The sequence below is a fragment of the Grus americana genome, unplaced genomic scaffold (genome assembly GCF_028858705.1).
Source record: "Grus americana isolate bGruAme1 unplaced genomic scaffold, bGruAme1.mat scaffold_69, whole genome shotgun sequence".
NCBI classification, from domain to species: Eukaryota; Metazoa; Chordata; class Aves; order Gruiformes; family Gruidae; genus Grus; species Grus americana.
Window position 1 is genome coordinate 1,321,247 of NW_026561907.1, and position 10,060 is coordinate 1,331,306.

The following is a 10,060-nucleotide window of genomic DNA, read 5'->3' on the forward strand; positions in this document are numbered from 1 at the left end:
GTTAACGTAGTCAGTTGAGATGTAGAACAAACTTTGGAGCTGGGTTCCGAAGTAGTGGTGTCTCTACCCAGGCTGCTTTCAAAGCTGGACAAATACCACTCCTCTAAGGGTGTTAGAGCATATTTCCCATCTTCAGGACGGCAACATCTTTCTGAGGGACTCGTGGCTCTTGGGAGACACTTGCTTCATCAAGCTGTAGGTGCTCTTTGTTTTGGAATTCCTGCACTGTGTGGGTCAAAGTCAAGGCAGTAGCTGCGTGTTGCTGTTTAGCTCCTGCTCAACTCCAGCCTTCTGTCGTGTGCCCGCGCACCGGTGTCTTGCCATGCTGTGGATGAGAACGTTTGCAAAGCACTTCACCTTCCGTGAGTTCTGTTTTAGAGCTGGAAGCGTGTGTTGTCACCCTATGAAAGTCTCAGGAAAGTGATGCTGCCTTTCAAGCAGAGAACTGGGGAGACCTGCAGTGTCTCAAGTCTGTGTCCTGGAAGGCTTGTGGTCCAGCTGTGTTGTGAACCCAGCCTGGCGCTGGAGAAACTCACAGTGCTGGATGCTGTCCTGTGTGTAGTCCTGACCTGCGAGGGTGAGGCAGGAGAAAGGTGGTGAAATGGCTGGAAGTGTAAAGGTGAGCTCATGTGAAATCGATGAGTCTAACGGTGACAAATGTCCAGATATCCCTAGTCTTAGGTAAGGATCTTGTTCTGTGCTCTGCTGGTAGAGCAGAGATGTGAATGTAAAGAGCGGCTGGAAGAGAGGCCTGTTCATGCTAATGGAAATACCTCAAGACCTTGATGAAACTTCAGCCTTCCTCTTACCTTGCCTGTGACTCTCTTCACATGCTTTCTGCTGCTCCTTCTAGAGAGAATTGCTGAGGCTCTGGAAAATGCCTTCATACTTCCGCAAAATCATCCCATACGCCATACCCGGCGTGCTGGCACTTCTTGGCTGCTGGTGGATCTATTCCCACAGAAAAAAGCAGGCAAGCTCTTCTGACAAACAAGAAAGCGTAGCTGCTGAAGAAGAGCAGCAGCAAGAAGCGCCAGAGGAGGATTCACCACCAAAGGAAGAAGCAGGCGTTCCCATGAGAGAGGCAGTCTTTGAGGAAGAGGAACACCCCGAGAATGAAACCTCGACCTCCCTGCCATCAGCAGAGTCGACGACACCCTCTCTTCCCTGTCAAACTCATGAGAGGCCAGATCTCTCAGAGGACCATCCAGACCTGTCCGTGACCACACTGCAGCCCAGCACCGTTGCAGACGACACTGCAAAGCCGGAAGCAACAGGACCTCCAGATGAAAGCAGTGGCCCTGCTTGTGTTTCTCTCCCCCTGACCTCGGAGTGTCAGGGCAGTGCTGCGGTGAGCCTGGTAGAGGATTCAAGCTCTGGTGCCAACCCAGATCAGTGTGCAGCAGGTGGGTATGCATTTGCTCTCAGAATTCCCATCTCTGTAGGATCCCGTGTTAGCTGGGTGATCTTCAGGGTCTGTTGCCAAGGGGCGAACAGGCTGGTCCCCTTTCGGCACAAAGTTAATTCTTGTCTAAAGCTAAGCGTGTGCTTGAGTAGCCCAGTGCAGTGGGCCGTGTCTGGATGTAGGCCAGGCTGTTGAAGACCTTGCTGGTTTGAGACGTGCTCATACAAATGGTTTCTGCTTCAGTTCAGGCAGCCTCTAGGAAGCACTGGGTTCCTCTCTGTGCTTACGGGCTGCTGCCGAATGGAAGCTGGAAGGCAGCAGGTTTCTGAGGGGCTTCTGGATGAAGCAGGGAAGTGCTCTGAGGAACTGTGATCAAATGAGTTGGTTGCAGACCACTTCCCCTGAAGCCTTGTGGTTTGGAAGGGTAGGTGCACGCCAAGAAGTCCCTAGAGGGAGCAACGTCCGAGGAGTTCCTCCATCTGTCTCTGTGTTGCTTTTGCCTTCTACATCCTGGATGGTGTGCGCCTGGCAGAATACAACGCTGCCTGAGCAACTGTTAGTTAACCCGTCTGACCTTGGAGATGGATGTGAAAATCCTTTAGAAGAGCCTGTGGTGCCAAGAGCCCCTAATGAGGGGATGTCTTTGGTAGTTGCTACAAGCAGTTGGAACCAAGCTGCTTGCTGCAAGACATGGGGATTGAGTCTGCCGACAATGAAGGATGAAACCCAGCGAGCATTTTCACTTGTGAGAGCAACCCTAGGAAGAAGAGGGTTTTGCCTTGTTGTGAATGCTGGCGTGCCAGGAAGGTACGAGCGTGTGTTGTGGAGCCTGGGGATGGGAAGGGCTGAGAGCTCTGCACTCAGCTGAAGGGTAGGGAGAGGGGCTACAGCGGGTCAAGCTGATCATGGGGCCATGCTGGATAAGAGGTCCTAGAGCTGACCTTCGCCCCCAGGCTGTGAGACTTCAATCCTCATCCTTGTCCGGGAAGCCTATGGCAAACAGCTGCCCTCTTTGCCTTTGCCTTTCTAGGCCTCTGTGCTGTGTACCTAGGGAAGATGTGGCAAATGGGAAGCGGCTGTTGGGTTTCTTTTTCTCTTTGGTCTTGCACTGGATGGTCTGAGTACTTGCAAGCAAGTGAGGCTCTTCCTGCTTCTGCTGGTTCATCTGGAGGGAGGAAGGATCAGCCTTGTGTTACACTGACTGCACTGTATCTGGGCTCTGACCAGGAGGAAGGTGTTTGAGTTTGCCCCCTTGCCAAGTGGGAGGATTCCTGGTATCAGCTGATGGTTTGGAAACAAAACACGGCTCAGCTCTGGCACCTTCTTTCTTCAAGCATCGGAGAAATTTGGGCAAGAGGCAAGCCCCTACCCCAGCTAGTAGTGTGCACAGCTGGCATTCAGGTCACTGGGCAACCCCTCTTGGGGCAGGAATGTAATGTCAGTACAAAGAGCAGAGGAAGAGCTTGCATGTCCCGGGCCCCCCTCCCCGCATGCTGAACTCCCTGTGAAAAGCCCTCCTGAAGCCATGGGGAAAATGCAAAATACCTTGCTGCAGCAGCAGCAGCAGCAGGAGCGCAGGGCTGATGTCAGCATAGCTCTCCTTCAGCTGGTAACTTTGACTTAGTGTCCTGTCTCTGCTGCTGTGTAAGGTGTTGCTATTTTGAAGGACTCCTGCTGAACTCAGGCCTCTGTTGCGTTCCTAGACCTACTTTTGGTCTACTTGACCCCTTCTGAAACAGTGGAGAACCTGATACAGGAACATCCCAACGGAATGCATAGGAAGAGCTCACTGTAAGCTCTCTAGGAAATGCTGCACTTTCCTGGCCTTGTGTCTGGTAGCTGGACTGTGTGGGCTGTCTGAATGCTAACACGTGTGCATGTCCTGTAGGTTTGGCTGTCAAAGGCATGGCTTTTGTGGACAATGACTGTGCCACGAGGAAGGCAGTGACACACCAGCACGCTCATCCAGAAGGAGGCTCCTGCAAGTCCGACTTCACTATCTGGGAAATAGAGGTCCCAAAGGTAACCACCGCTGGCCTGCTCACACCTCCTGCCCTGCCCTACAGAGCCATCTTCTGGTTCTTCCAGTCTGGTACCGGCTCCGTGCCATCCCAGGGAGATCAACAACCACTAAACGGAGAGGATTTAAGCGTTTAGCTCCCAAGATGTGAAGATGAATCTATGAAAATGAGCTGTGCTTACGGATCTCTATCTACCTGACCTTATCCCAGACCAGCTGAACTCTGCCCTGGTCCAGCATTGCCTTTATTATCCCGCCTGGCCCGACACTCCAGGAACTGGGAATGTGGCTGAAATAAGGCACAGAGAAGAGTGTTGTTTGATCTCTGTTCCTCTTCCTAACTGTTGGTTTCTCGACTCTTTCACAAAGGCTTTAGTTGGCCGCTTGATCGGCAGAAAAGGAAGATTTATGAACTACCTGAAGGAAGCGTCTGGTGCCAAAGTTTACGTCACAACACTCCCTTATTTCTGTGACTCCCAAGTCTGTCACATCGAAGGTAAGTGGAATGCCTCTTGATTTGTGCTCTACTATGTAGCTTGGGGGCATCGATGGGCAAGGAAATGAAACAGATGTTGTGGATTTCTGAGTCTAGTGCTTTAGAAAACTCTTCTGCTCAGTGCTGTTACAGCAGAGGTATCTGCCAAGTCTCCTGTGCCTTGGCACGTGAACCCTCTATTCTCGAGGTGAGAATGCTTTTTAACATCTTCGGCTGCTGTAGTTTAACCAATGCCTTTTGCAGGATCACTTCAGGCTTGAAGAAGGAGCTAGGGCATGCATCAGCCAATACAGCAGTCTTGCCTGTGAAGGATGTTAGATTAGATCAGTGGTGGGAGTGTCCTCAGCATATCTGTGCTAGAGACTGACTTTGGGCTTTTTGTCTTCCAGGCTCTGCACAACAAGTAGAAAAAGTACTGAGCCTGATTGGCCAGAAGTTCACAAAGCTGTGTCTCACCAACATCTACGCTCTACCTCCACCAACACCGTTGACACTTCATTCGCTCCTTATGACTGCCTGGGTAAGTCCAAGCTCGCTGGCTACGCTGATGTCCAGGTGGAAGGCTGTTGGTGTTGGTCACTGCTCGCGGAGCGGGCTAGATCCATGTGGCTGGTTCAGAGATGCCCTGTAAACCAGCTTGGTTTTGTGTGGCTCTCCGTTCTCCAGCTTGCGTAACTGTTACGGATCAGATTGATCTCCCTGGTCTTCCACTCCTGCTTCCATTCTGCCTGAGCTGAGAAATGTAGACTTATAGAATCATGTAGGTTGGAAAAGACCTTTCAGATCATTGAATCCAACTGTCAACCTAAGACTGCCAAGTGCACAACTAAACCATGGCCCCGCGTGCCACATTTACACACAGCCTTTAAAATACCTGCAGGGACGGTGATTCCATCACTTCCCTTGGCAGCCTGTTCCAGTACCTGACAACCCTTTTGGGGAAGACATTTTTCCTAATATTCAATTTAAACCTCCCCTGGTGCAACTGGAGGCCATTTCCTCTTGTCCTATCGCTTGTTGTTTGGCAGAAGAGAGAAACCCCCACCTCACTACAACCTTCTTTCAGGTCCTGGGAGAGAGTGATAAGGTCTCCCCTCAGCCTCCTTTTCTCCAGGCTAAACAACCCCAGTTCCCTCAGCCGCTCCTCCTCAGACTTGTTCTCTAGACCCTTCGCCGGCTTCATTGCCCTGCTCTGGACACGCTCCAGCACCTCCATGTCGTTCTTGTAGCAAGGGGCCCAAATCTGAACACAGTTCTCGAGGTGCAGCCTCACCAGTGATGAGTACAGGGGGACGATCACTGCCCTAGTCCTGCTGGCCACACTATTTCTGATACAAGCCAGGGTGCTGTTGGCCACCTGGGCACACTGCTGGCTCACGCTCAGCCGGCGCTCGACCAACAGCCCCAGGTCCTTTTCCGCCAGGCAGCTTTCCAGCCGCTCTTCTTTCTCAAGCCTCTAGCGTTGCCTGGGGTTGTTGTGAGCCAAGTGCAGGACCCGGCCGAGAGTCTCTTCCTGTACAAGATGGGCCCCGTCCCTGGTCTGATTTCCTTGAGAACAGCATGGAGTGTCAGGGAATAGCTTTCTGCTCCTGATCCCAAGCAGCCTTTGCAAGTGAAATACCAGAGTGCAAGGGCCTTTCCACCCATGGCTGTAAGCCTCAGGAGTTGCTGGCGGAACATGGAGTTGCTGTGAAGGAAGCTTGTGTTGCAATGAACACTAATGAGACTTTCTTTCCTCCACATGGCAGCTCTTCCTCCCAGATGGAGTTCCTGTAGAAGTGGTCGTGGCAAACCAAGTCGATGCTGGACACATGTTTCTACAGCAGTATACACACCCCACTTTCCACGCCCTGCGTAGCCTTGACCAGCAGATGTCCACCTGCTACTCTCAACCTGCAATTCCAACCCTGCCAACTCCAGTAGAAGGCAAGTAACTTGGTTGCTCACAAATGGTTCACTTGAGAAACTTCTAGGGTCATGCGAAAGCCTGATGCCCCCGAGTTCGGCTTGGGAAGTTTCCCAGTGGATGAGAATGTGCCAGTTCAGAGAGTTGCTTGCCTAGCTGCTGCCGGAGTAGAGATGTTGCTCTGCTCTTCCTTATCCCCCTCGTGCCTGCAGTGCCCCCCTCCCCAGCCACTTAGCTGCATGTTGAACTTCAGAATGAGATCAAGTCCGCCTCAGGGCATTTCCAACCAACTTGGCCCCTGGAGGATTTTTGCTGACAAAGCGTGGGACTCCTCCCAAGTGTCCATCGTGTCACTGTCTGCACATGGTGTCAAGTGGAGGGTGCATCACAAGGAAGGGGGAGGGGTTCTTAGTGCTTCCTTTCCTTCTTGGAGACAGAGCTCACTGTTAGTGGCCAAAGGCTGGAAGGGAACTGGATACCTGGCTAGAAGAGCATGGCAGTGGCAGACAGAGACTTGAGAGTACAAGCCAGCTCTCCGGTGTGCCAGCGGCAGGCTTGTCTGATGGAGGGCTGGGGGGATGTGGAAGGAAGATGGCAGCAGCATGAGAAGAAATGCTGTTGCTTCTCAGTAGAGAACTGTGCAGCACTAGGAATCAGCCTGAAGCGCTGATTTCTGGGAAGCCACTTCAAGGGAGCTCTTCTGTTCTGCAGTTGGTATTATCTGCGCGGCTCCAGGCCTGGGTGGGGCATGGTTACGGGCTCAAGTCATCAGCTACTTCGAAGAGACCGGTGAAGTGGAGCTCAGATACGTGGACTACGGAGGATACGACAAAGTGAAGGTCGACACGCTCAGACAAATCAGGTCTCGAACTGCTCTTATCTGGCTTGAATCTTCATCAGAGGCATCCGTATCATTTGAATTGCTTATAGGATTTTCCAGAGCTGAAGTGGGAAATGGTAGAAAGGTTTGTCTCAGCAGCGGGTGTGGAGCCCTTGGGAGCACAGCAAGCTCTTGCAAGGCTTTTTTGAAGGGGAGGGAGAGGCAATTGCAAATTCTCCCACCTCAGCATGGAAGCTGAGCAAAAGGAGGCCTTCAGGAGGCCCCAGAGTGTAGTTAATTGATGAGGTAGGAATAAGATGCAGATTCTCTATGCCCCAGCCCCATGGGCTGGGAGAGCCATACTGGATGAGGGTTTTCTTACACAAGCCCAGGAAATACTTGATTGTGCCCCAGAGGTGGGAGAAAAGCAGTACAGCCTCCATGAGGGAGGTGGTTTTTGCTTGGAGCCCAGTCCAACTTGGCATGCTAATCAGACAATTTATTGCTGTTGCTGCTGCTGCTGCTGCTGCTGCTTAGATTGCTGGGAGAGTAGTCTCGTTTTTGGGGTTTTTTTTTTGACTGTCATTAATTTTCAACTGAATATCTGTTAGAGCAATTAATTAATCAGTGTCACCTTCAAGAATACAGGAGTAACTTAAAGGCATGTTCTTACGATGTGATCGATTCTCTTTTCTTTAAGGTCTGATTTCTTATCACTGCCTTTCCAAGGAGCGGAAGTTTTACTGGACAACGTGGTACCGCTTCCAGGTAATGAGACTCTCGTGACGTACCGTCGGTGGTGCTCCTGCAGGTTTCCATGGATGCCAGCTGTGTACAAGCAATGACTCTGTCTCAACCTTCTCCCTCCCCTCTTGCAAGCTCAGCCTCTGATGGGACTAGAGCGAGGACTGGAAAAATTGTATTTTCTTCTTGTAAATGTGCTAGCATGGCATAACCCGTCCGACGCCAGGGGAAATGGAGAAATGGCCAGGCTTTTTTGTGCATGGAGGAGAGAAGGAATGACTCTCCTAAGCAGCAAGTTGGCAGGACTGGCAGGGTAGAGGTGAAGTAGCTGTACCTGCGCTGCCACCTTCTGTCACAGAGTAGCTGTACATGCCAACTTAGGTTTTGATCTGCTAGACAAATATCTGGCATTTCCCTATGAAAATGACGGAGGTGTCTAGTTCTGTGTTCAAAAGACCAGCCTCCAAGCCCTGGAAGAATGTCAGTCAGTCACTGCCTAGAGATGCTTTCTGGTTTGCTTTTTTCATTCCCCCTGCCCCCACTCCCCCCCCATTCTTTCTGGTGATGTTAGAGATGCAGGCTGTGATGGTGTCTCAAAAGCTGCCTTTCTGGGTGCGGGAGGGGTGGCTGTAGGGGCTCAGGGTCAGGCCAGGTTTCAGCCCTGGGTTTGTGGCTGGCAGCACTGCAGGAGGTACAGGCCCTGCCAAGACTAGAGGGATGGCAGGGTTTAAGCTGCTTCTAGCAGAAGTCAGTGTTTTGCGTGTTCCCCGAGGAGATCGACCTCCTTCAGGATTTGTGGGCTTGTCAGGAGTCGTTCACTTGCTGCTGGAGATGGTCTCGGGGTGGGGAGCACGAGGGAGAAGCTGTATTTTGCAGCAGTTTGGTAGGAAATAAGCAACTGTCCTCCAGAATGAACACACTTCTGCCCAGTCGATTGTAACTGTATTGCCCGGGACAGAAGGGTTCCCTGCTGCATTTACAGGTGTGGAGTTAGCAACAGTACCCACCTAAGCTGTGCGGGCTGAGAGACTGGAGCTGCCGGTGCTTGCAAAGAGGGCATTTGGCACTGTTCAGGTGCCAGCCAGCCTGCGGTACAAATGCTTTTGAGCTCCCCGTGACAGTCCTGCGCTCTGTGCAGGGTCCGTAAAGTCCTGAAGCCCCTGAGCTGAGTTTATTCAGGATCAAAGTACTCCTGGCAGCTCAAAGGTACCGCAGAAGTATACTTCTCTGTCTTGCAAGCCTGCTAATTCATCAGCCACTGATGTTCACGTTCACTTAGCTGGTGGCTTTTTTTTTTTTGCCCTTTCCCTTTGGCAACACAGCAGGCATACTACTTGTGTGACCTCCAGCTTAATAGACGGGGTCCAGCAAGTGCCCACAGCAAGGGCAGGTGAGGATTCTCTGGCCTAACTGATGTAGGAGGTGCGACAAGATGAGCTGAATAGTCCCTTCTGGCCTTTAAAGCCCGTGACTCTCTCTCTCAGTTGTTTTCTCCTGCTCTCTTCTTTCCACAGGCCAGGATCACTTTTCCTCCGAGGCTGACACCGCTGTTGTTGAGATGACCGAAGGCGCAGTCCTAGTGGCGCAGGTACCTGAGAGCTGTCTGGAAAAGCCTTGTTGCTGATTTGACGGCTGCTGTTATCCTCTGTGCCCCCTAGCCCACCGTGTGTGTGTGTGTGTGTGTGTGTGTGTGTGTGTGTTCAAATCCAAAACAAAGGCCGAGCTTGTAAGGCCGGCTGCTGTAAGGGTTCTTGTGGAGCCATCTGGGTGCTGAGAACTTCCTTGTGTAGCATCGGCACCGCTCCGGACGCTGTGGCTGGGAAGGGTTGAGTATTCCCTCTTGTTGCTGATGCGGCCGAGTGGGAAGCTGATGGCATTCGTGATGCTCAGTCTCAGAGCTTCCTTTGCTTTAATGCCGTGCTCAAAGGCGTCACTAGTTCTAGCAAGGGCACGGATTTGAGTGACTCGAGACAACTTGCCAGCAGGCTGTCCCAGCTGCCTGGTAGCAGTAGCTACCTTTCCTCCAGCCTCCACCCAAGTTGGTGTTTTGAGGACCTGAGATGCAGTCACTGATGCTAGCCTTGCATCCTCCATGGCTCGGACCCGAGAATTGCTGAGAATTGCTCACACTCATGACCTGAATTAATTGATGCAGGCTGATGCCTGCAAACTAATGTTTTTCTGTCTTTCCAGGTCACAAAGTATGACAACGCAACAGGTCTGCCACTGATCCAGCTGTGGAACTTGGTGGGAGACGAGGTGCGTATGTTGACATACCTATTTCTTCAACGCTGTGAGAGTTTCTGATTATGCAGACTTGTGATCAGGAACTCGCTGATAGTTCTTTCTAGTGGCTTGTTCACCTTTCTCCTTTTTTTTTCCCCCCCCTCCCTTTAGGCGGTGTCAGTGAACAGAGCTCTGGTGGAAAGAGGACTGGCTCAGTGGCTTGTCTACTAGCCATGTCCTAGGCACCTTGGGAACTCTTTCGGCGAATAAATCTTGTTTTGCACTATTACAACTTGGTTTGGCAAGTTCTCATTGACTTGGTTTGGCAAGTTCTCATTGACCTATTGACACCTGTGTGCGGAGTTTTGGTGGTCCATTCCAAGGCGTCTTGCTGAACCGCAAACACATGCCTCATCTCAGTGAAATGACAACGGGACGTACTG

At 51.6% G+C, this 10,060-nt stretch overlaps 1 protein-coding gene across 1 annotated transcript; it reads left to right on the forward strand.

The window, feature by feature from the left end:
- The first annotated feature begins 877 nt into the window (after nucleotides 1-877).
- Nucleotides 878-9,848, forward strand: LOC129200943 (A-kinase anchor protein 1, mitochondrial-like). The gene is made up of 10 exons (XM_054812197.1): nucleotides 878-1,406; nucleotides 3,294-3,427; nucleotides 3,795-3,921; nucleotides 4,311-4,441; nucleotides 5,670-5,847; nucleotides 6,539-6,689; nucleotides 7,348-7,415; nucleotides 8,906-8,979; nucleotides 9,585-9,650; nucleotides 9,789-9,848. Exons 1-10 carry the CDS (start codon nucleotides 878-880, stop codon nucleotides 9,846-9,848), a joined length of 1,518 nt encoding a protein of 505 aa, XP_054668172.1.
- Nucleotides 9,849-10,060: the final 212 nt, after the last annotated feature.

Excerpts from the sequence above, each read along its gene's own strand:
- LOC129200943 (XM_054812197.1), top strand. The coding sequence starts at position 878 with ATGCCTTCATACTTCCGCAAAATCATCCCATACGCCATACCCGGCGTG. Across the intron at positions 4,442-5,669 it reads CGCTCCTTATGACTGCCTGG|CTCTTCCTCCCAGATGGAGT; the intron begins GTAAGTCCAAGC and ends TCCACATGGCAG. Across the intron at positions 7,416-8,905 it reads CAACGTGGTACCGCTTCCAG|GCCAGGATCACTTTTCCTCC; the intron begins GTAATGAGACTC and ends TTCTTTCCACAG.